General features: G+C 45.4%; 2 protein-coding genes across 4 annotated transcripts; one reads left to right on the top strand and one right to left on the bottom strand.

Annotated features, from left to right (window-relative positions):
- The first annotated feature begins 3820 nt into the window (after window positions 1-3820).
- Window positions 3821-7660, top strand: LOC133496032 (serine protease 28-like). The gene is made up of 6 exons (XM_061811160.1): window positions 3821-3952; window positions 5231-5248; window positions 5326-5488; window positions 5686-5954; window positions 6165-6313; window positions 6409-7660. The coding sequence occupies exons 1-6, from the start codon at window positions 3898-3900 to the stop codon at window positions 6715-6717; spliced, it is 963 nt and encodes a 320-aa protein (XP_061667144.1). The 5' UTR covers window positions 3821-3897; the 3' UTR covers window positions 6718-7660.
- Window positions 7661-8309: 649 nt separating this feature from the next.
- aldoab (aldolase a, fructose-bisphosphate, b) lies at window positions 8310-24795 on the bottom strand. Of its 3 annotated transcripts, XM_061811146.1 has the most exons (10): window positions 24685-24795; window positions 24336-24518; window positions 22791-22941; window positions 13478-13687; window positions 11934-12052; window positions 10377-10643; window positions 9902-10062; window positions 9210-9468; window positions 8843-9042; window positions 8310-8671 (listed from the first exon to the last, which is right to left on the bottom strand). In XM_061811146.1, the coding sequence occupies exons 2-10, from the start codon at window positions 24370-24372 to the stop codon at window positions 8579-8581; spliced, it is 1497 nt and encodes a 498-aa protein (XP_061667130.1). In that variant the 5' UTR covers window positions 24373-24518; window positions 24685-24795; the 3' UTR covers window positions 8310-8578. The 3 variants fall into 3 exon arrangements, with proteins under 3 accessions (XP_061667130.1, XP_061667132.1, XP_061667131.1); XM_061811148.1 differs by lacking the exon at window positions 22791-22941; XM_061811147.1 differs by lacking the exons at window positions 22791-22941; window positions 24336-24518; window positions 24685-24795 and adding an exon at window positions 20228-20332.
- Window positions 24796-25690: the final 895 nt, after the last annotated feature.

Genomic DNA, 25690 nt, shown 5'->3' with positions numbered 1-25690 from the left:
CGCACGTAAATAGTGATTTACAACTGTAATTAGTCTCAGCGCATGGTTTGTTTGGGGCGTGGCGCGGCGTGAAGGTTTTTCTTGCACTTGTTCAAATTCCTTGTGTGTTTCTTTTTTTGACACACTTGGCAAATAGAGAGGAATCTGATAACGATCGCGACTTTGCTTTGAAGGGGCGCACCTCGAGTGGCACTTGTGTTGCGCCGGCCTGTTTGCATTCGCTGACTCCGGCCCGCATGCGAGGCTCCGAGGCGAGGTCTTGTTTTCTCTCCTTTCTTCCCCCCGACACTCTTGTTCCTTTCATCGAGCCGAATGTTTGACACTGAGTCAGCCGGCGGAGGGGAATCGATGAACGACAATCTGATTCCTGTCAGCATCTCGACTGCGATGGCTTCGGAGTGCCAGGTAATCGCGTTTACTCGAGATACTGAAAAAGCTGACAATAAACAAACCAGCGAGATTATTTTGAATGAAAAGGTAGATTTGGCCGACTGATTAGTGGCCACAACTGCATGCGGGCCAAACCTGAAAATGTGCTGTGGCAAACAAGTGAGAAAACCGAGATAAGATTACCCCACGAGATCCGATGAAATGTGCTCTTATAAAGATAATATTGCTCCATTTTGATTGACATTTGTCAGATACTGTAGGTCCATAATCCATAAGGTGCATGAAGCCAGGTCAACCAGACCAGAATAAACTCATCCATGCTTTTATCTTAAGCAGACTTGACTATTGTAATGGTCTTCTGACAGGAGTCCCCATAAAGAGCATTATAGCTGATTCAGAATGCCGCAGAACCAGAACCAGAACCAGAACAAAGTGGTCAGAGCATGTGACTCTTTACATTGTCTTCCAGGCAGCTTTAGAATACATTTTAAAGTTTTGCTACTGGTCTATAAATCACTAAAGGGTTTAGATTATGAATACATGGTAGAAATGCTGATGGAATATAAACCCAGTCGGGCTCTGAGATTGACAGACTTGGGTCAAATAGTCCAAAGCAAACATGGTTTAGCTATTATGCTGCACACAAATAGTTGCCAACAGAAGCTTCCCTGCAACCCTTGTGAGGATAAGCATCTTGGATAATGACATATTTACAAGCGCTTTTTTCAATTTTTCCACCCATCCATTTTCTTTGCCGCTTATCCACACAAGGGTCACAGGGGCGTGCTGGAGCATACCCAGGCTATCAACAGGCCAGGGGAGGCGTAAAAGTATGTGATATTTTCTTTACTAAAGTATCAGATGTAATTTTGTGATATGAAACATTCTCGGCTGCGATTGGGTGGCAACCAGTTCAGGGTGTAGCCCCCCCCTCCTGCCTGTTGACAGCTGGGATAGGCTCCGGCAGTCCCCGCGACCCTTGTGAGGAGAAGCGGTAAAGAAAATGGATGGATGGATGGATGGATGGATGGAAATATACTCGTCCCACGACACTTGTGGGGATACACGACTCGGATTATGGATGGATACTTGATTATTCACTCGTTTGCAAAATAGGCGATACTGCCCTCTGCTGGCAGTAAACGGAGACAGCGATTATGTCATCGTTTATGTTGCTGCCACTCACACTATTTCATCCATCTATCCATCTATTTTCTTAGCTGCTTATCCTCACAAGGGTCGCGGGGAGTGCTGGAGCCTATTCCAGCTGTCAACAGGCAGGAGGCGGGGTACACCTTCAACTGGTCGCCAGCCAATCACAGGGCACATCGAGACAAACAGCCGCACTCACACTTACACACAGCTACGGGCAATTTAGAGCGTCCAATTAATGTTGCGTGTTTTTGGGGATGTGTGAGGAAACCCGAGTCCCCGGAGAAAACCCACGCAGGCACGGGGAGAACATGCAAACGCCACACAGGGGAGTCCGGGATTGAACTCTGACCTCAGAACCGTGAGGCCAACGCTTTCCAGCTGATCCACCGTGCAGCCCTCACACTATTTATGGAGCATGAAATCCAAAAGGGAGGGATTGAGTGAGAGAGAGAGAGAGAGAGAGAGAGAGAGAGAGAGGAGAGAGAGAGAGAGAGAGATTGCCAGAGGTGTAAATAATAAAAGTGATATGTAAAAACACTTAGCTAGTGTAATAAAGTATTTGTAAGCAGTTAAACGCCAGGACTGATTGTAGAAAACTGACATAACGACATGTAGGATGTCGAGCATCTGGCAAAGGAGGTCGCGGGTGGATTGCAAATCATTCAAACCACAAATTGATCCCAGGAAGACAGCCAAGTGACTAGACCGGCGTGGAAGGGAGCCGAATACGACGCACGGCAAAAGTCATTCAGGAGGCGAGTGATGCGATCTGTTTGTTTGAACACACGACGTTATCTCATAACAAAATTATGTGACTAATAACACAGCAAATAGCACATAACGTTACTGTTGATGAAATGCCAAAGGGTGGAGCTCAGAATGTCAGCGCAAGAGAGGTCGAAAAGGGTGGAGCTCAATTTACCCCACGCCATTTTCTGCAGGGTGGGGTGTGTCCGATTCTTTTTATCCGCTGGTTCCATTTGTCTCTTTGCACTTCGAAGAGTACATACCGGTATGTCTAATGTCGGAAATACTGCATGTATGTTGTTGTACTGTCTTCTCAATAAAGTACTGGATTGATTCCATCTACGGGATGCAAATTTCCCGTGTGTGGGTTTAAAACTTCCATCCATGCATTGTCTACCGCTTTTCCGGGTTGGGTCGCGGGGGAAGTACGTTCAGCAGGGATACCCAGACTTCCCTTTCCCCAGCCACTTCTTCCAGGTCTTCCGGAGGGATCCCGAGGCGTTCCCAAGCCAGCCGAGAGACGTAGTCTCTCCAGCGTGTCCTGGGTCATCCTCAGGGTCTTTGCCCGGAACACCTCACCAGGGAGGCATCCAGGTAAGTCCGAATCAGATGTCCCAGCCAGTTCATCTGGCTCCTCTCAATGCGGAGGAGCAGCGGCTCGACACTGAGCCCCTCCCGGATGACCGAGCTTCTCATTTTATCTCTAAGGGAGACCCCGGACACCCTGCGGAGGAAACTCATTTCGGCCGCTTGTATCCGGGATCTTGTTCTTTCGGTCACGACCCGCAGCTCATGCCCATAGGTGAGGGTAGGAACGACTGAGCTCTCCCCCTTCACCACAACGGACCTATCCAAAGTCCGCATCACTGCAGACGCTGCACCGATCCGTCTGTTGATCTCCCGCTCTGTTCTTCCCTCACTCGTGAACAGGACCCCAAGATACTTGAACTCCTCCACTTGGGGAAGGATCTCATCCCCGACCCGGAGAGGACAGGCACGCCACCCTTATCCGACTGAGGACCGTAGTCTCGGATTTGGAGGTGCTGATTCTCATCCCAGCCGCTTCACACTCGGCTGCGGATCGCTCCAGTGATTATTTACTTATTAGGCAAATGAAGATGATTCCGACTTGGAGATTTTAGCACTGAAAACCCGTTAATAACACTGAAAGCTGCTAAGCTAACAAATATCAGAATTTGGAAGAATTCACATCCAAAGTGGACACTGTCACCACACAGACGCCGTTAGAAATGTTTTTGTTCATGTAAATGATGTAAAAATAAACTTTGGAGCGCTTCGGGGAACCTGGAAAGAAAAGAACATCACCCTGTTCGCGATGGTCAAAGTGCCCATGAGGTCAAGGTCAATCACTGCAGACTCGCTCATGCCGACGTTTCGGTTCATGAAATACGACGGCTCGTCCTAAACGTATCGTCAAAAAAAAAAACAAAAAAAAAAAAACGGCAAGACACGGAACAAATGTTGCGGCAGCCAAAATGCAAACGAGGATTAGAAAAACTGGTTTTATAGGAGTGGCCACTGTATAAAAAGATACACGAGTGCAGCAAAACGAAAGCATAGAAGGAACTTCTGCACTTGAACAACATGACGCTGACGACAATGTGGGCTCTTCTGCTGGGTGTCATCCTCACGATTCAAGGTGAAGTCGACCATATATTTCTTCTACTACTTTCAGATTGAAAATGCTCATTTTGAGAATGTTGTTGGTCTACATTCTTGTCGTGTCCTTTTGTGTGCGCTACGGTTCCCTTGGAAATATTGCACGACACAAGGGAAATGATTCCAAGCACCATTTGAGAATTAATTCAGTTTAAAATACAAACAGGAGCAAAGAAGTTGCATCAATGGGATTTATTTCTATCTTTCACATACTCCCCTTCGCCCCCCCCAAAAAAAAGTTGTTATATATTTATTGCTCTTCTACTCATCAATTTAATTAACTTAATCATGGTTTGGATCACAAAGGAGGACAACCCTGGATTGATCGGGAGTACGGTAATCTCTCGTTTTCCGCGGTTAATTGGTACCAGAGCCACCCGCGAAAAGCGAAAAACCGCGAAGTAGGGGTAAATGGCGTTTAGATCATTTAAAATAAATGAATAAATAAACAAATAAATAAATACACAAATATATAAATAAACAAATACTGCATGACACAAGAGAAATTATTCCAACCACCATTTGAGAATTAATTCAGGTAAAAATACAAACAGGAGCAAAAAAAAAAAATAATAATAAAATAATAAAAAACTAACATGAATGGGAATTCGTCATGTCATATATTTCTTGATACTGTGTTTATTTTCCATCACTTAATCAAGTTTTGGCTCACAAAGGACTACACACTGGGTTGATAGTGTGAATTATTTATTCATCCATCCATTTTCTTTTCCGCTTATCCTCACAAGGGTCGCGGCGAGTGCTGGAGCCTATCCCATTTGTCAACAGGCAGGAGACGGGGTGCACCCTGAACTGGTTGCCAGCCAATCGCAGGGCGCATAGAGAACAAACAGTCGCACTCACTATCACACCTACGGGCAATTTAGAGTGTCCAATTAATGTTGCATGTTTTTGGGATGTGGGAGGAAACCGGAGTGCCCGGAGAAAACCCACACAGGCACGGGGAGAACAGAAGAAATTTGATTACATTCCCCCAAGTGGGATAAATATAAAGTCACGTCAATCGCTCTGATGGTCGAAATTTAACCGGAGATCCGACTTAAGATGGTTCTCCTAACATTAGCTGAGTTAAATGCAACTAATTGGACGAGTTATGGAAAGGGTTCACATCAGTGATATACATCATAACAAAGCCCCCACCCCCCCAAAAAAATGTTGTTGAAATATTGGGCAATATGACTGTCAAATTAATCATTTTCACACAGGTTAATAATTCCAATTCTTTTCTTTCCTGTAGGCGACTCGCAAGCTCAGGGTAGGTTCTGCAGTTTGCTTCATCGTGATAATCCGAGCACACAGGAACCATTAACGCGTTGTTTCCGCTCCCCCCAGAGTGCGGAACGGCACCACTAAACTCGAGGATAGTCGGAGGCGTGGATGCCCCGGCGGGCGCGTGGCCCTGGCAAGTCAGCATGCACTGGAGGGGGGTCCACGTATGCGGTGGGAACGTAATCGGCCGGGAATGGGTGCTCACGGCGGCCCACTGCATTCCCAGGTAAAGCAACCTTTGCGCCACTTCCGCATAAATCCATTGGTAGAGACGGCAGAGATGAAATTAGCTTCCAGAAGAACTGGAGAATTGGAAAAGGCAAAATTTTCTAAAAACTGAAAAAATTCAACTAATTTCACCAAAAGACTTGTGGTATCTGGTAATAAGGTCTAAATAAAGTTCCGTCATCCTCCCTAATGTAGCCTTGACCCTAGTCCTTGGCTCCTGTACTTTGGAAAACAAAATCAGAGCACCACGAGTCCCAACGAGGTCAACCGCGCCGTCTCCCAGGTCATCGTCCACCCCGAGTACGACAGCTTCACCAGGCAAAACGACGTCGCGCTCATGAGGCTGAGCAGCCCCCTCGTTTTCACCGACTACATCCGACCCATCTGCGTGGCGAGCAGGTCCAGCGCTTTCAACAACGGCACCAGGTGCTGGGCCACTGGATGGGGCAGACTGTCAGCTGACGGTGAGTCCAGGTATTCTCTTGAAAAGTTGCCTTGACGAACTTTTCCGAGCGCACACTACTGACAACCAGGATTGCTTGTGGTACAATATGGCGACAGGGGCGTGTCAAGCCAGGGGTTAAGACAAGGCAGCTATCTGATTGGCTATTATTGTGCGAGCGATTGACAGCTCAGAAAGCTCCATTGGTGAAAATTTTCACTTTTCCCCGCAGAGCCACTTGAGGCCTTCGAAAGGTTGCAAGAGGTTGAGATTCCAGTCATCGGAAACCGGGAATGCGCCTGCAGCTACACCCTGGTGGAAAACGCGAGCATCGCCAGCAATATGCTGTGCGCCGGGGAGGAGAACAGAGGAACATGCCAGGTTGTCATTCTGTTCGCCTTTGTATTTGGTTACGGCGGTTGGATTCCTCAGTTCACTTTAACATGTTGTCTTTTTAAACATTTTTTTCTTTTCAGGGTGACTCAGGCGGGCCGGTGCAATGTCGGCAAGGCTCGACGTGGATCCTGGCAGGCGTCGCCAGTTTTGGCGTACCTTGCGCCCGCAGGTTTTTCCCCGAGGTCTTTGCCCGCGTGTCGGTTTACCAGGACTGGATTACAACGGGAGCGGCGGGGGCCAATATTAGTTTCGTGACCTTCGCCTCGACCGGTCCCGACCAGGACGACAATTTCGTGTGCAGGCTCGCCGCAACCTCGTCGGCGCCTCTTTCTCGTCTTAGCATCTTGCTCTTCCTGTTGTGCGTTCAGGCTTTACAAGCGACTTTATAATACCGATTACCTCATCACATGACAAATTCGAAAATTGTATTTTGAATGTTTATCCTTTTATGAATCACCATCAATGACATTTCTCTCTCCCGGATTTTGACCCAATGATTCCATACCTCACTCGTACGCGTGAACCAACAATCTAAATATGAACACTCATATTAACGACACTGTGAAGGTTTACAACAGTGGAGTCACTTCAATAGTTTACATTTCCTAATTTTATTTAGAATAAACATTGAATCATAATTACGATGGCTACTGGAAGTATTTAATAGGCTTGAAATGAAGAACAAGATATTAATCGGTGAATTTAACCCGAATTGAACCTCATTTGTGTGGAATTCATTATTCATTCATGCATCTGAGAAATTAATCTTCAAATTATGACACTTGAACATCTTTGGGGTGACAATTATGACACAAATAATACGGGTTGAATAAAGTAAAAAAAAAAAAAAAAAACCTCCAACAGCTTTATCTTTAATGCGTTTGGCCCATTTCTTAAAATAATGCAATAGTGACATTATAATATAGTTTTGTCCGTTCGGTCACGATGACTTAAATGTGTTCAAAATTTGAATGTGTGTGATGTTATTGCTATGCCCAATTAATTATTTTGTCAAATGTCATCAAGATGCGTCACTAGTGCAAAAGATTCAAATAAATCCAGGCGAGGTGAGCTCTTACGTCCTCTCAGGCAAGGAAAAGGCCAAGAAAACATTAAACCGGTTTGTAATTACCTCAATTGTTGAAGCATCTTTTAATCTAAGCCAAAATTAGCTTAGTCATTCTAGTCGTTGCAATCTAGGTGCAGGAAATTCTAAGGTTGCACTTCCCTGTTCCCTCAATTTGTATTTATTTTCTACAAATCATGTATCTTTGTTCATCTATCCAAGCCAAGAACGTAGATAACCTGAATAAAAACATGGAGCCATTCATACCACAGAATAACAATGCTCATTATTATTTTATTTTGTATCATTTTGGGGATTTTTCAAATGCAGCGTTTCCTTGAGGTACGAGTGACGAGACGTACGAGCGTTTTATGGCACACTTTGTTCCGCCAATTTGTTAGTTTGACTTGCGACCCAAAATGGGTGTTAGTGAACACTTCTTAAAAAAATAGTCTTCAAGATTTTGATTGTCATTTCCGACTGAGGATGACTGTCAAACTTGGCATAAAACAAAGAGAATTACACATTATGTATTGAAAACAAATTTGTAGCTTTACTTTAGGTCAGGCAAGCTAATGTTTAGCATTATAACCCTTTCAGCAAAGGATATTTGAACACATGGTGGTGCAACACATGTAGAAAGACAATATAAAAATACTCCAAGGCATATATTCATGACCCTCTGCAGAGAGCAACGTATTTGTACACTTACCCCATCTTGAGCTGGATGATTTTTTTTAAATTTGATTAAAAATGCAGATCCAGCAAAGTTTAATATGAGGTGTACTAAGTATTGCAATAATAAAGGTTCTAGAGATACTCATTTTTCTACCCCAGATATACAATATAGGGATTAAGGGGCACAAACGTACAGCATTAATTACTGTGACCACATGATGTTGAGTAAATGATTCAAAAAGAAGTCAAACCGCCTAGAAGGGTAAACGCTTTATTTCATTGACTCGGTATAAATCCAATGAAAAGTCATACAACTTGTGTAAAAACAAAGTGGGAATATTCACCTGAGAAAAGGTGTGAATCTGCGTAAGGTCAAAGGGAACGCAGGAAAATCTTCCCAGCGGCGCCAACCGAGAGGAGATTTCCCCACTTTCACGTCTGACCGAGAGGCGACGGGCAGGGTCGCGGCCTACGTGTGAGGGCGTGGACGTTGCCGTGTGCTTTATTTAGTAAGCGTGATTGGCCACAAACAGAGACTCTCCGCCGGCGGCGCTGCTTCCGGTGGAAGCGTATTTTCCCTGGCATGCCTGGCTGTTGGCCTGCAAGGAGAAAGTCGGCACAGGAATACACAATAAAAACACTCATTCGGAGCGGCGGGGCGTAATTTGGCACTCCCGCGACCCTCGTGAGGATAAGCGGCTAATGAAGTGGATGGATGGATGTACAGAGGGAGGTTATTTTCACCACGTCTGTTTCTTTTAAACACGCACCAGAGCTCTCTTGATAAACTCCTCCTGGCACGCCTTTCCGTTCTCCTTCTTGCCACCCCAGGCCTTGAGGGCGGACGCCTGCAGGGCCCGTCCGTACGAGAAGGTCAAGGCCCAGGGCCTGTGCAGGGGGCACTGGTTCATGGCGTTCAGGTTCACGGAAGCCTCCTCCTCACTCTGACCGCCGGACAGGAAGGTGATGCCTGAGCGGGAAGCGTCAAAGCAGCGTTTATGTTGATGCAGTTTTGCCAAATGGTGGAAAAGTGTTTGGAAGAGTTATTCTTCAAATCTTGGGGTCCTGGGGACCCGGTACAGGTGAGAAATGTTTTAAGTATCAAGTGGTGGGTTAGAAAAACGAAGCGTGTCGCACCAGGGACCGCAGGGGGCACGGTGCGGCGGAGGGCGGTAACGGTCGCCATGGCGATCTCCTGGTTGCTGTACTTCATGGAGCAGGAGTGGCCGGCGGTAACCATGTTGGGCTTGAGCAGGGTGCCCTCCAGGTAGACGTGGTGGTCGGACAGAGCCTTGTAAACGGCGGCCAGGACCTTCTCGGTGACGTACTGGCAGCGTTTCAGGTCGTGGTCGCCATCGGGGAGGATCTCGGGCTCCACGATGGGCACGATGCCGTGCTGAGGGACGCAGGAGAAGATCACGATCAGGATCAAGTTGTCACGAACCTCCGGTGCGGTGGGGCGGACCCAAATGCAGGACTTCCAGGCAGAGGCATAATGCTCATCCAAAGATCCAAAAGACATGCAGCAGGGTCCGATGACTATGGGGCAAACTAACAACTCAACAGGACAGGATCAAACAAAAGGGCACAGAATCGCTGTGACTAGGGTCACTCTATCTTACGCGTAGAAGCGGAGAGTCCCACAGGCAGTGAATGCAACTCACTAACGCAAGGCAACGAACTGGAAAATCCCAGGGACAAAAACTCCAACTTAAATGCCCGTCTAATTACAGTCCCAATGTGAAACGGCTGTGAGCGGTGACAGGTGTTTACGGATACGTTTTTTTGCCCGGAAAAAAACTCGTTAAGCAAGCACGAGGACGACCTACCATCTGGCAGATGCTGGCATAGCGGGCCAGGACGTTGGCGTTCTCAATGATGGCCAGTCTTGAGGGAGTGGTGGGGGTGATCTTCAGCACGCAACGCCATTTGGCAAAGTCGGCACCGTCCTTCTTGTACTGGGCGCAGCGCTCGTACAGTCCATCCAGACCTGGAGCAAACGAGAATCATTGTCGTAAAAGTTGTACGGATATCGCGCAATCGCGGTCTAAGTGTAATGGGTTGAGTTCAATAGTGGTCCAAGTCCAAATAGCCATATTGAAATCAATATTTGAAAGATGACAAATGCCACTTACTTATAGCAACATGCAGACGCACTGGGACCCAGGATAAAAAAAATGAAGTACCGAGTGCAGTAATGGGCTGTCCCCAATATGTCAAAGGTGGAATGCAACCTTGACTGAAGTGGATTTGGCCCACTGTAGTTCTGAGTGACTCAATTGAATCTTAGTCTTGGGGCCTCACCCTGAGTGGTGGTCTCGCCGTTGGTTCCGGCGAGGGGGACGACGCCTTTGTCCACCTTGATGCCCACCACCATGCCTCTCCCCTTGAGGTGCTCGGGGAAGGGTTTGCCGCCGTCGGTCTTCTGGTACATGGTCTCGTGGAAGAGGATGACGCCGCCGATGCAGGGGGTGGCGCGCTCGTCGGCGGTGAAGAGGAGCTGGCGGTACAGCCTCCTGTTCTCCTCGGTGTTCTCGGCGTTGATGCTCTGGAAGCGCTTGGCCACGCTGCCTGGAGTGGACGACAAAAGGGTCGTCAGACCGACAGGTGGTGGTCCTTGCGTTGTTTTTATTTCATTCGGACTATAAACTTCCAATCGGGTGGGAAACAGGGTCCATTTGGGAGCCTCAGATTGTAAAAAATGTCTTGGTAAGATGAAGAATTATGATTTACAAGGACCTGCAGTAGGAGACGGCATTGGAAAAAAAATGGCCTGCGCTGTCCAAAATATTTTTTTCTCATTGATTTAGACCTTATTAGTAAAAAGATATTTACTCCTTCTTTTTTAGTTTGTAATAAATGATCTGATTCAATAATTTATTCATTCTTGGAAATAATAAAATGGAAAAAAAATCACCCAAATAATCCATATCCAAAAATTACTTAATTAAATATGTGGTTAATTAATTATAATTAAATTACTTAAAATGTATTATAACTTCCTTTCATTGTGTTTGTAATTATGACTTATTTATACATTTTTAAAATCAATTTTAGAATTTTTTTTGTCTTTGGAGAAACCAACCATTAAAATGCTTTTTGGTGATGTTTCATTTCATAATCAATTCATCCATCCATTTTCTTTGCTGCTTATCCTCACAAGGATCACAGGGAGTGCTGGAGCCTATCCCAGCTGTCAACGGGCAGGAGGCGGGGGACACCCTGAACTGGCAGGGCACATGGAGACAAACAGCCGGACTCACAATCACACCTAGGGGCAATTTAGAGTGTCCAATTAATGTTGCATTTTTTTGGGATGTGGGAGGAAACCGGAGCACCCGGAGGAAAACCCGCGCACGGGGAGAACATGCAAACTCCACACAGATGGGGCCGGGATCGAACCCGGGTCCTCAGAACTGTGAGGCCAACGCTTATCGTCGCTGTTGGCCAAGTCAGTCCTAATAAAGTCAACTTCATGTTTTTGTCTTAAATTGATATTATTGGTCCATCCCCTGCTCATCTGTGCTTTTTAGACATTATTAGAGATTTTTAAGTGTTGAAAATAGCATGAAAATAAATTCCTTAAATCTTTCGGACGCTTGAACCGTCTGAGAAATGTCATGAAACTCGACCTCGTCCTCACTGTGCGGGTGTCGCGTTGCAGTATGTCGCCTCAAGTTTTGAAGAACGAATGTTTTTTTTAAACAATAAAAAGTGAAACTAGTTGGGTTGGATACATTTGAGTAAGTATGTTTTTGTTAATAACGGATGATCGTAATGTTTCAGTCCAAAAGGAAGCAGACAAAAAACCCAATTTTGGGGCTGGTGTTGTGTTGCCAGATGCGCAACGGGAATCTTTACCGGTAGACTCATCTGCGGCTAGGATTCCCTTGCCGGGGGCGACGATCTTGTGAGCGATATCGCTGAGCTCCTTCTTCTGCTCAGGGGTGAGGAAGGGATACGCGTGAGGCATCTTGACTCTGCTCGCGGAGAGAAGAAGAAGAAAGAAGATGTGACATTTTGCTGAGGTCAGCGGCGCAAATGTCCGTTCGTCGGCGGGAGGAGCGGGTGTTGATCAAACTTTTGCCCCTTAAAAATTGTTTCTCAACAGTGTGTGGGGGGTGAATTTTGGACGTCTTGCAGCTCTTTATGAATGGGAATAAAATGATCAAAATAAAACACGAGACGGGCCGACGGCAGGGGTCTCCCGTCGTTGCATTGTTGTTCACTCTTTTTTAGCCCACCTCCCCCCTCCACCTTCCACGCAGCCCAACCGCGAGCAGGCGTCTGACCGATTCCATTCCCTGCCATCTTATCTGTGACCTTTCCTCCTCTTCAACCGCATGCCCTCGACAACACGAGCCTGGACTAAAAATATTCAGCGCAGCAATGCGTGGACACTTAGCACCAGAGTGTTCCATAAAAGAAGAAGAAGAAGAAGAAGAAGAAGAAAAAAAAAAGTCCGTTCATGCAAATCCGGGACATAAAACCAAAAACAACCCATAAAAATGTCAACAATCATAACACATAGCTGAAGAGCTCATTATAGTTGAGCATGTTAAGACTTTATAAACACTTAAACTATTATGAGATTTAAAAAAAAAAGCAAACTCCCACTTTTAGCTGTACCATATTGTTAATAATTATCATTTGCAATTCTCCTTTCTACATAATTTTTCTTCTTTCACTTAAAGACTTCCTTTGGCAAATATTAAAAGGACGCAGTTCACGCTAACTGCAAGCTCAAACAAAACAAAACAGTTGAACATGACAAACAGTAGTAATAAAACATGAATTATGATCTAGTTTTTTTTAAAACAAACAAAAAAAAAAACCATCAATACTACCCTGTAAGTCAGGGATGTCAAACTCATTTTTATCACGGGCCACATTGTAGTTCTGCTTTCCCTCCTCGTTATGACTTTGAAACCATAAAAAATAATTTATCGCCTCATCATATTGACACGTAAAATTTATGAATTACTTCTGGAAATCAGAAATCAAGGTTAATGTTTTTTTTTTTCCAACTACTGTTGATGTTTGGTAACCTAAAAACACTTGCAGTACCCTCGACATCATCATTTATGACATGACAATTTGAAATTTTGGGACAGATGTGAACAAGATTTGCCTTCGCGGGCCACATAAAATCATGCGGTGGGCCCGATCTGGCCCCCGGGCCTTGACTTTGACACCGGTGCTGTAAACTAAACGACGGATACTCTTAAAAGTAGTGAGGCATGAAGAAGGGTTAAAAGCAAGCCCAAGTCAACAATAATAATAGTTGTACGTATTTAAGATATGATATGATATCGCAATGGAATGGCCATGCACAGCATGCTTTTAATCCCCCTCCCCAAAATGCAGAAAAGTGACAAAAGCCAACTGCGCAGTTGTCCTTTTACCTTTGAGATCGGAAGGAGAGCTGGGAGAAGAGAGAGGGAGGTGGAGAAGCGGCCTTCGTCTGCGACACCCTCCGGGCCGGCTGGCCCGCGCCTTTATCCTCCCGCTGTGACCCTTCACATTTCAGCTGCCCGTCTATAAAAAGAACAGGACGCAACCGGAGACGGCTCGTGACATTCAGCGCGTATCGGGCTGGAGCGCTGCGGCGGCAGCTGGAAAGAGAAAGGGCAAAAAAAAAAAAAAAAAGTGGGCGGTGGGGGGTTTGCGGGGGGTGAGAAGGAAGGGAGGGAAAAACTGCGTGAGAACTTGGAGAATGGAGGAAGGGTTATGTTCTTTGCACATCTCGTCTGCATGCGGTTCTCATTGGTTCGGGGGTCCAGGGACAGGGATCCCCTCATACACCAAACGGCAATAAAACACAAGTGCCAAGTGTACACAAAGAAGCCCCCCCCCCTTCTCCAGACACACACACACACACACACACACACAGAATGCAATTTTCAATTCTTCTGTGGAGCCATAAGCGGTATGTTGGCTCCCTCTGGTGGCCCCTGACAGAATCACCGCCGAAACACAATTAGTTGTCTTTAACTTGCAAGTTCAACACATTTACTCATTGAAAACATGGTTCTTTTTAAAAATTGCATTTATGCAAAAATATCACAACAATTTAATGTGCAATACATTTTAACTGAAATGTTTTGTAGGGAAGTCCCCCCCCCCCTAGTTCCCCTTTTTATAAGCACAGTACTAATGTTCAAAATACAATAACATTAAATATCATTGATAGGGCAGAAACCTCTGATGTCCAAATTTGTTCCGTTTCATATTTTTTCCACAAACGGATACTGTTGGTTAATCCCATTGTGGTTTTGTGCATTTTATAAATTATTAGATTATTTGATGATAAGGTCTCTTAGATGCTACAATGTTAATTTCTTGAAAAGAATGTATATATATTTAGTTTTACTGAAGGAGATGCCAGGAAGAAGGAATTTGCAATACTCTTTCGAAATTAAACCTTAGCCTTATTTTTTTTTATCAACACTTGGGACTCGTACACTACTGTATAATGAATGTTGGCTTGTGTTATGGTTTTTTTTTCTCCTGTGGTAATTGATGTAAAACCCAAGTTTCCCGTTTTCAAGAGTAAAAACGTAATAACACCTTAATTAGGATACCGAATGTGCCTTTCGTAATCCAACCTCGCGCCCGGTGACACAGAGCGCTCTGATCCTTGACCTTTCTGTGACCTTTTTGTGCCGTCCCCTCTTGGTGGGAGGAAGTCGGGGGTCAGCTGGCACACACGATAAAGGTCACACATGCACACTCGTCCACTTACGCAACTTTTAATCGACCAGTCGTCGAGCAGAAAGTTGCAAACAGAGTTGCACGACGGACGCGGCCCGGTGCTATCATAGAATTTGTGATTTGGTCGAACTGGGTGGCGCTGACCACACGCAAACACCCACCACCCACCCACCCACACACACACACACACACACGAATATTTGCAATGGGAACCGAAGGATCCTGATTCAGAGGCATTCCAGATTCGGATGTGCGCTTCCATTTCCCGAGGGAATGGACAACGGAAAATATACGCATGAAGGGTAATTTAGCTTGAGCAGAAAAGGGATTTATTGCAATTTGCAATTCCTGAAAGTAGCCGTCCTCGCCGCAAACGATGGTGCACATTTGCGGCGAGAAGACAACAACCACAAGCCAAGTTCCCAACTGACAAAAAGTGCAACGTCGCTCGACTTTTTTTTTCCCCATCATGTGCTCTTTTTGTCTTCGGCCACCACTGTTTTAATGAGCCTGCACCGCTTAACAAAAACCATTTGACTGAAAATCAAACTCAAATTTGATTTCTATGAAGAAAAATAAAAAAAGAGACAGGTCGAGGCTGATGCACGGGTCAAGGAAAGATAATTTTTCGATGAAGTCACTGTGGAATCAATGGAAGTGCCCGTAGTAAACCAAACAAAATACAGCAGACTGTGATTTTTCTATTTCATTTTTGTTATTGGGGGAGGTCTGCATTCTAAGTACGGAAGCGTAACAATTCACATTATAATGTGAAATATGACCTTTTTTTGGGGGTGTGGCAGCAATACGCTTCCGTAACCAAGCAATGGTGGCAAGTTAAAAAAACAAACAAAAACAACCGCGCAAATCCTTAACTTGAGTATTTCCCTGATGACTTTTTACTTTTCCCGCCCAGATTCGAAAGCAGATATTTGTACTTTCTTCTCCTTATGTTTTCAAAATAGGTTTGTAACTTTTTGCAGCCCCTTGCAAATGAAAACGAGCCATTAAAAAAAAAAAAAAGATGTAATTAGAGTGAGGTAAAGTCGAGTGTGGTGAATGATTGAGATCATGGTGACGTATTATACAAAATTAGCCTTCAGAGAATTCCTTAATTCATGTCAAACGTATTGTCTTCTGACAGCTTATATATTCTTATTTAGATTTTATTTATTTATTTATATTTTTTCAGCCATTATTATGAGCTAATTCATTTAGCAAAGCTATTCGAACACTTTTCTTTATTTTTTTGATAGCATAAAAGCTTGCGCCAAAGTGAGCTCGCTTTCAGGGAAGCGACTATTTTGCGTGCACTTTTATCCCCAATGTGCCAAGTTATTAAAACGGGTTGGCTCTATCAAAAAAAAAAAAAGAAAAAACTTTTGCCATCGAGTACATGTCAGAGTTCACACTTTAACGTTTCCATAAGTGAAGCAGTTGATGCTACTATGGATGTAGTTTAGTGCCACCAGGATTTGAATTTGAAATGCCACAGGAAACAGGATTTGAATTTGAAATGTAAAGTGATCACATTTTCAATAGTTGTATTTCAGTGTAACTTTTCAATGTTAACAATTCAACCGGCTACAATTCGCTGTCTGAAATTCACCGTCTGTGCCACCAGGAAGTGTTACTTCCGGTCAGAATCGTAGACCCAGCCAATCCAGTTACTCTTTCTTAGTATGTGACGTCACGTGACGAAGAAAGCGTCACTGCGATTGGCTGGGTGTTCTGCTTTGGTGGCACAGACGGTGAATTTTTAGACAGCGAATTGTAGCAACTATTGAAAATGTGATCACTTTACATTTCAAATTCAAATCCTGGTGGCAGTCATCTACTTCCATATGACACTTTCACCAGTCTGTGAGTACTTTTGCCACCTCAGCTATTAAGTAACAATAATACAGGAATAGCAGTATTGCTAAATAAGTGGAGATGAGATCATTGGTTTGGTACCTGTCACCAGATATTACTCACCTTCATTTGGACGGCTACACAGAATGTCCATGTAGGGTTTTAAATGTCAAACTAAGTAACAAGAATGTAAAAAAAAAAAAAGGGGGGGGGGGAATTGCACAAAACTCTACCTTTTAAAAAGATGGTGCAACGTGAAACTTCCTGATACAGGAATGGATTGAGACGGAGGAGAAGGAAGTCAAAGCAAAAGGAGAACTGAAGCTTGTTTGTTGGGGATATTTTGTAATAAATGCGACACTAATGAGTCGCTTTCGCTCCTTTTGCCACGGTGCTGCATCAGAAAAGGGGTAAAAAAGAAAGAAAAGAAAAGTAGTCAAGTAGACGAGGACGTTACTGTTGCCAAGATCTCACCAGTCAGAAGAGAAAAAAAAATGGAAACAAATATTTGTTTGGACGAGTCTTGAGTTGAGGATGGTTTGCAGTATTTGAGACAATATTGGCTCCTGATAACTCACTTCCTCTTACTATCTAATGCGCCTCTTTTAGCTGTCACGCTTTTAATGCCATCATTTTTCCCCTCATCATCTTCCTGTTTAGCCGTCGCCTTGCAGCATTTGCAGCATTTCGGCGCGGTCTGTGCGAGGTACATGATGGACTGGCTTATTTTTACTGCGCTCACCATCGCAGGTAAGATTATATATACATTTAAAAATATATATAAATATAAAAAATAATACCTGCTGCCTGTTGTGATATTTTATCTCACAGGGAACACTTGTTTTTATCAGAAATGATGCAGACAATCATTACAATTCATTACTGATTTTAAATTCACATTGATTAATTTTAGTTTTGCAGCGGCACAGAATTTGTTCTCGTTTTATCGTCTCCTCAGGATTTAAAGCCGCAGTTGCTTTCAACATCGACCCCGTCGCTTGGAAGACCTTGAGGAACGCCGCGGAGGGTTTTGGATACCAGATAGTGCAAAGACAATCCGAGTGAGTGAAAGAATCGGACTCGAACGTCCGTATCGTTATTGCGATGCGTTACGACAGCACGCTTGTGGTTGTGTTTTGACAGATTGCTAGTCAGCGCTCCCCTTGCTCAATATTCGCAAAACAGAAGGGGGGCGATCTTGAAATGCTCCACCGAGACCTGCAGATCGCTACCAGTTTCAGGTGAGCGACACGCGTTGTAAAATCATTCAAATCGCTGCCGCTTTAAATCTGAAAATGCGAATTGTGAAATTAACTTGGTGGACTCAATTCTACTTTCTTCAGAAACAAACAAACAAACGAACAAAATCAACCACAGCTGACAGAAAGTGCGGAAAACAGAAATAATGACGTCGCTCGCGTCGGCTGCGGCAGCTGAAGGTTGAAGTTAAACAAACAACTGTGGTTTTCGAAAAGCAGTTGCTCCGCTCGCAGGCGGGTAATCTCATATTCTCAGTAATGATCAATGGAAAAAAATATTTCAAATCTCCCATTTTGTCCTCTATCTCACTTTATTTTAGTTTAGTGCCGGCTCTTGCTCTTCTCCATTTTTCCTCTAGCATGCATTCTTTGACGCCGTTACTAGTCACTTCTAGTTTTCTGGTTCCTCCCATGATGGGGGGGGGAACGATGCTTCTATTATGATATGTATTGTTTCTTGGGTGGATGACACATAGGCATGGGGGCCATAAGCGAAAGGACACTTTTCAGTGCAAGAACAAAATTGCAAAACCAGTTTGGTTTAAAAAAATAAAAATAAAAGCGCGATTATTTTCTTTGCTTTTGTGAAGCTACCTTCATCCAAGCATCACACTTTTCATGTTACTACAACAGCGAAATGGTTGACTGTGAACTGATCTTGGGGTCCACGGGACCCGACCCCACAGGTGCATAGATTACATGCACCTATGAACTACGCACCCGTCTCAAGCAATTATTGTCTTCGCTGCAGTGCCGGATTTCGCCATCAACATGTCGCTGGGTCTGAGCATGGCGATTGATCCGTCCACAAATGACGCCGTGGTAAGTCGCGGTGATTTCGCACGCGAGCGTGTTTATCTTGCCCGTCACACCACCGATCTGTTCCCTGGCAGGTTTGTGGTCCGACCGTCCCGAAAGACTGCAGAAGCATCACCATGTACAACGGCGTGTGCATGAAGATATACTCCTCGAACCGCATCGGCTCGCCAATGCCTTCTTCTCTCGATGGTGATTGATTCTCCGACCAAAAGCCGCGTCCCTCGCTAGCCTGCGCGAGTCCGATTCTCAAACATGGCCGTCGTTAACGGGTTTCGACCATAGACTGTTTTCCACTGACGTCTCAAAACACCTTCAGGTTGAGAACGCCGTCGCCATTTTGGTTTGGTGAATTCCGGTAAACAAACCGTAACTAAGCGGGAATCGTTTCAGAAAGGCGCATGAATGGGTGGGGGGGGGGGGGGGCTGCTATGTTATCGATTGCTCAAAGGAAAGCGGGCGTTTCGACTGGCAGCTGTGATCAAGAACCAGCGCGAGAAAATGGAGCAGTTAGCAACCGAACGGCGACAACTGTGGCTGTCTGCTATCAGCAGAGCCGATCTAGCAGCCAAGCACGATACTCGTGTGTGAATGCGACGCGTGTCTCCAAAATCTGTATTTTCTGTTATATTATCACAAGTTTGCAAAAAACGAGTTACCGCGCCGCTAACTGTTTCGTGAGATGATTTAAAAATGTAGCCGTGCAAGTGGGCTCCACTTGGGACTCGTCCCGGTCGAACCTCTCTCTCTCCCTCTCGGTAACAAAAACAAAAATAATAATCTACACCTCTTTCGTTTGTGTAATCAACATAATTTATTGCTGACTGTAATCACGCGTTACATATTGAAATTGCATTGTGCGGTACGCTAACCTTAGGGGTGTGGAGACTCAGGTTGCTTACGATGGATACCGCCGCATGACCAACACAGCCGTTGGTGAATTTGTTGTAGGCCTCCAGACGTTTATCATTCTTTAGTTGGTCCACGGTATTAAGCGCTTGTCAAGAAGAGGAGCTGGTCGACGATGTCTGGATAGGATACCGACGCCCACATTTGTGTGCTCCATTCTTTGTTTCTCCAAGGCATACGAGTCGATATTGTCGATCAAAGCACACTTGTTGTCGTAACGGTTGCTTGAAACAACATCTAACGAGCCCCGATAACTTTCCAAAGTCTTTTTAGCCATCACGCGTCACTTTTAACAGTCGTACGAACATTTGTGTAACTCCGGTGAACGCCGCGTCAGTAGAGTGAACCCATCCGACATGGCCGCGTGCCCTCGGATGTAGTCACGTGGTCGAAAACAGTCTATCGAACCGCTTTGCCATTATAAAATAGTCAGCGCTAGCTCGCGTTAGCACTGTAAACAAGGCAACATTAGCAGCAGCGGGTGCATTGGCAGCATGACGCAGCCTTACTATAACACGGAATATTATCAGATTGAAATGTTATATTTTGGATTGTACCCACAAATAAATAAAAAGAAGAATCATAAACAGGTGCTAAATTTACCTGTCGGGCAGAAAAGCTGCAAATTCCTGTCCTTTCTGAATCCCGTGGTCCCTTCGCGCTGCTTGTTTGCTAGCGCTAGCCAATTGAATCGCAAATGTTGATGACATCAACTCTTCCATCAACCCTGAAACAGGACATTTCAATAATAATTGGGGTGGGGGGGGGGGCGATGAGAATAAATACGAGGAAGTCGTCACAAGAATTCTTCTTCACGGCTAGAGTGTCGAAGTGAAGCGGACATCGCATTTCTGCTGGACGGTTCGGGCAGCGTCGGCCGGGGCGACTTTGACAAAATGAAGACGTTCGTCATTAATCTCATCGACTTCTTTGTGGACAAAGATTTCAAGGTGAGAGACCGAAAGACCGTTTTGCACGTCTTTTAATATACTGTACCTTGACGTTATGTCTTATCTACTCTCAAAAGTTCGCCGTAGTCCAATTCTCTTCCAATCCCCGCATCCATTACACGTTTAATAATTTCAATGTGAACACCTGGAAACGTGACATAAATGGAATAACGCAGTTAAGAGGAGGGACGAACACGGCCAGAGCCATCCGGACTGTTGTGTATGTATTTTCTTTCTGCAATCTGAATCCCTACTATTACGTCAAACGTGTCAAGGAATCTTTATTAAACGTTGTTATTTGTGTCGGTATAGGGATAATGTCTTCTCAGAAGACGCGGGTTCAAGGCCCAATGTGAAGAAGATTCTAATTGTGATCACTGACGGAGAATCGACCGACAGTCAAGATTTGGAATCAGCAGTTGATTTAGCCAAAGGGAAAAACATCGTCCGATTTGCCATCGGGGTGAGACGCACTTCGACTCGGGATTTCGCGGGCTCAAACGTCACCCTGTTTTTCCCTTATTGTTGCAAGGTGGGGAGCGCGTTTCAGTCAGAGACCGCGAAAAACGAGCTGAACGGCATCGCGTCTTCGCCCTCGGCTCAGCACGTGTTTCAAGTGCAGAACTTCAACGCGCTTGACGCAATCCAGCGGACTTTGCAGGACAGCATCTTTGCCATCGAAGGTACCGACCGGTGGGAACTTGCGATAGTCGCGAGCGCTCGTTCTCCTATTTTTCCAAAGTTCAAATGGAATGTGAAAAATCATGCCTTTTGAGGAGAATAATGTTCACAATAATCACGTGTGTGAAATCCAAATTTGATAAGAAAACCATAAAAGTAGATGAGGGGAAAAAAGCGGTGTTATGGTAATAACAATAAACTAAATATTTCACAAGATGAATATTTCCGTAATTCCCAGCCTACAGAGCGCACCTGGTTATAAGCCTCACCCAGTACACTTGTTAAGGAAATACTATTTGGTACGTGCATACGCCGCTGCTGTGTAAAAGTCGCAAGTGCCCACATTGAAACACGAGATATTTACAAAGAAAGATGGTACACGGAGTGTTTAATGCTAGCACTAACGCTAGCGCTAATCCTAACCCTAGCGCCACGCTAACAGGGCTGGTTTAAAAAAAAAAAAAAAGAAAAAAAAAAACATTGAGACACGGCAGTAACACGCTAGCGCAGCGCTAACAGGGCCGGACCGGTAAAAGTCACTTCTTCGGCACATATATTCCACCGGTCTCACTCTTACCTTTTCCGCTCGCGTGCCCCCTTGCGGCCGTTAGAAAAAATGCACAAACTAGCCGCATCACCGCAAAAAAAACGCAGGGTTGAAAGCATGTGGAAAAAGTCGCGGCTTATAGATTATATATCTATATATATATTTAGATAGGCGGCACGATGGTACACCTGGTAAAGCATTGGCCTCACAGTTCTGAGGTCCCGGGTTCAATTCTGGAGTTTGCATGTTCTCCCCATGCGTGGGTTTCCTCCGGGTACTCCGGTTTCCTCCCACATCCCCAAAAACACGCAACATTAATTGGACGCTCTAAATTGGCCCAAGGTGTGTGTGAGTGTGAGTGCGGCTGTTTGTCTCGATGTGCCCAGTGATTGGCTGGCGACCAGTTCAGGGTGTACCCCGCCTCCTGCCCGATGACAGCTGGGATAGGCTCCAGCACTCCCCGTGACCCTCGTGAGGATAAGCGGCAAAGAAAACGGATGCATATATCTCGATATAGATTATATTACGATATAATACATCCACCTTTTAAAATCATTCATCATTTTTCATGAAATTAAATTAACATATTGCGACATGAGCCTTACCGTTGAATTCTTCTAATTATTGCCATTATTTTATGAGGAGAAAATATGAGAATACGGTTATATTCTTGACTTTAATAGCACATTGTTTCTCTTACATTTAGGACTTTTTTTTCCCCCTCACGGTTTGTTCATACGCATTTCACAAACAAAAAAAATACAGTGAGGGAAATAAAATCCTAGTCATACCTGAATAATTACAAGAGAACATGATAATAGGTGAAATTTTACATTATGAAATTGTAATATTGTTCAATTCATGACGGCAGGATCTCAATCGAGCGGCGAGCGGCTGAAAATGGAGATGGCCCAGCGGGGCTTCAGCGCTGCCTTTGCGCCCGGGGTACTAAAACGGAGTCCGCCCGGGCAGCACGTCAGTTGCGTACCTCGCGAAGGGTTTTCCAGAAGTTTCTGCCATCGTTTCAGGGAGTCCAGATAACGTCCATCGGCGCAAACGAATGGAGGGGGGGCTTCCAAACGTACGTCGGCCGGGGAGGAAGTTCATATTTGCCCATGGACATCGACCCCGACAGCTATCTGGGTATGAAAATGCGAATATTTTGGAATTCATTTACTTTATTTTGTATTGCTGTTTCACTTGATTCACTGATTTTTGCGTCGGTTTAACCTCATCACTGTCGAACTGAACAAATGTTGCAACAACACCGCTGGAGTCTCCGGTGCGATTTCAGGTTATTCCATAGCAGTCGCCCGAGGGCGCTTCTCGAGCGTGACGGTACTCGGTGCGCCGAGATATCGACACAGAGGAATCGTGATGGTGATTTCCCAAAACAGTCTCGCCCAAACGATAGATCCCCTCGATTGGCAGGTATGCTCCCCGCCATCTTGCGTGAATGTTTTCCGAATGTACAGAATCACAACGGCGGATGTCGCCCCAGTATCAGATCGGCGAATATTTCGGGGCGGTGGTTTGCGCCATGGATGTGAGTCGGGACAAGACCACAGACCTGATCCTCATATCCGCCCCCATGTTTACGGAGGGCGATAGGGAGGGGAGGGTTTATGTTTGCGTCTTCATCAACTTGGTGAGTCACTTTGAGAATCAGAATCAGAATCATTTAAAAAAAACGTACCTTCGAAAATCAGTTCTCTCGTCCCGGACTCTCATCCTCTTACATCTCCGCCAGCGAGTTGACTGTCGCTTCGACTCGCCGACGGTCCTGAGGGGAGCCCAGTCCCCCAGAGGGCGGTTCGGTTCTTCCCTCGCGGTACTTCCTGACCTCAACTCGGATCGACTCAATGACCTGGCGGTCGGGGCGCCGTTGGAGGACGACGGACAAGGCAGCGTTTACATATTTCACGGCGAGCGGACAGGGATCTCGACTACTTTCTCACAGGTGAATTGAAAAAAAAAAATCATCAACCGCCATTTCCTATACACTGCACTCATAATCTGTACTCAAAGGTTTGGGAAATACTGCATTATCACCATAGTATTACAATACACAACAAATGAATCAAAACTAGTTTTAAATTCAAATGCCAATAATAGTAATTTGTTCAGTTATTGCTCAGGTGACTGTAAAGAAGGTTTGCTCACCCAAAAAAATGCTGAAAATATGTCAACTTAATAATTTTTACGTAGGGCTATTTTAAATTTTGGTGTTGGAACCAGATGATTTGCTTTTGTGAGCCACACAAAACAATGTGGTGGACCAAAAGTGGTCCCCGGGCTGTCTGTTTGACACCTTGGCTGCAAAGTGAAAAGAAACGTCTTCTTCGTTAGTCCATCCATCCATTTTCTTCACTGCTTATCCTCACGAGGGTCCCGGGGAGTGGCGGAGCCTATCCCAGTTGTCAAAGGGCAGGAGGCGGGCTACACCCTGAACCGGTCGCCGGCCAATCGCAGGGCACATAGAGACAAACAGCCGCACTCACAATCACACCTCGGGGCAAGGATGTTTACTTACCCGCTCTTGCAGAGGATCGCTGGCTCAGAATTCCCATCACGACTCCGGTTCTTCGGCACGTCCATCAGCCAGTCCTCTGCGGACCTCAGCGGTGACGGCCTCCCCGACCTTGCAGTGGGTTCAAAAGGAGCGGTCACCTTGCTCAGGTAACGGATACGATGTTGCTACGCCATTGTTATAAAGCTGTAATAGCGACGTTATAGCTGTGAGGAAAAACTTGCTAACCACTCACCGTTCTGCCCATTTTTTTGCGTAATCTTGCACATCAAATAAAAACGAAACTTGCCGCCCTAAGTCATTTGCATCTTCCCAGATCCAAACCCATAGTAACGTTGGAACACATGCTTACCTACACCCCGAAACAAGTCCCGACGATCGCCAACTGCGACGATCCAAAGCTCTTCCGTGCGCAGATCTGCTTGATGATGAGGAATCTATCCAACGTGAAAGCAGGTGCCTAACTCTCCACTCGTTTCGTGACGTGCACGCATCGCGTTCACTTTTGAACTTCGAACCCGTTGCAGCGAAAGCGAGAGTTAATTACACTTTGACGCTGGATGCCACCCGCAAGGTGCCCAGCAACCGAGCTTACGTCAGTGACAAGAACCGAGAAAAGGGCGGGACCGTGATTCTCGATTTAGCGAGGCCACAATGCTTCAGCGTCAACTTCTACGTGGAGGTGAGTCGCTGGATGGCACCAAAGACCCGAGACCGCTAGGCTGATGCGCTTCTCGATGTTCACAGCCCTGCCCAGAAGATGCCTTGAATCCTCTCTACAATGAGCTCCGATTCTCATTTGAGGGATTGCCCGGTGCCAATAAACTGAGCCCGAGTCTGACACAACAGGCCCAGACGAGCGCCGTTCATCCGGTGAGTCGGCTTCGTTCATCTGTGGACGGTCTTGGGAGGTTTGGAGGTTTCTCGCAAGGTTTTCAAAGTTCACCCGTCATCTTCTCTGCACAGTTGGGCTTTGAGATCGACTGTGGCAAAGACAACCAATGCGTGGATGACATCAAACTGGATTTCAACTTTAGTAGGTCAGAGACATTTTTATCAAGGTTTTTAAGTACTGCTTCTGGAATGTTGGACCTCTCTCAACCGTACAGATCCTTGGAGCTCAAAGTGGGCATTGACGAGCTCCTGAACGTCACCGTATTCGTCGAGAACACGGGGGAAAACTCCTACAACACCATAGTCTTTCTCACATACCCCGCCGCATTCTCCTACAGGAAATTTACCGTCCTGCAGGTAGGGGACGAACCCGAACTAAAGATTTCTTACTCTCCAGTTACAGTGATTTCTGATTTTGCCCAAAAGGTTTCTTCGGTTCTTCGGTCTGAACGACCGAGAATGTA

The sequence above is a fragment of the Syngnathoides biaculeatus genome, chromosome 22, assembly GCF_019802595.1.
Source record: "Syngnathoides biaculeatus isolate LvHL_M chromosome 22, ASM1980259v1, whole genome shotgun sequence".
NCBI lineage: Eukaryota > Metazoa > Chordata > Actinopteri > Syngnathiformes > Syngnathidae > Syngnathoides > Syngnathoides biaculeatus.
The sequence above is the reverse complement of the archived record's forward strand: the minus strand, read 5'-3'. Positions and strand labels throughout refer to the sequence as shown.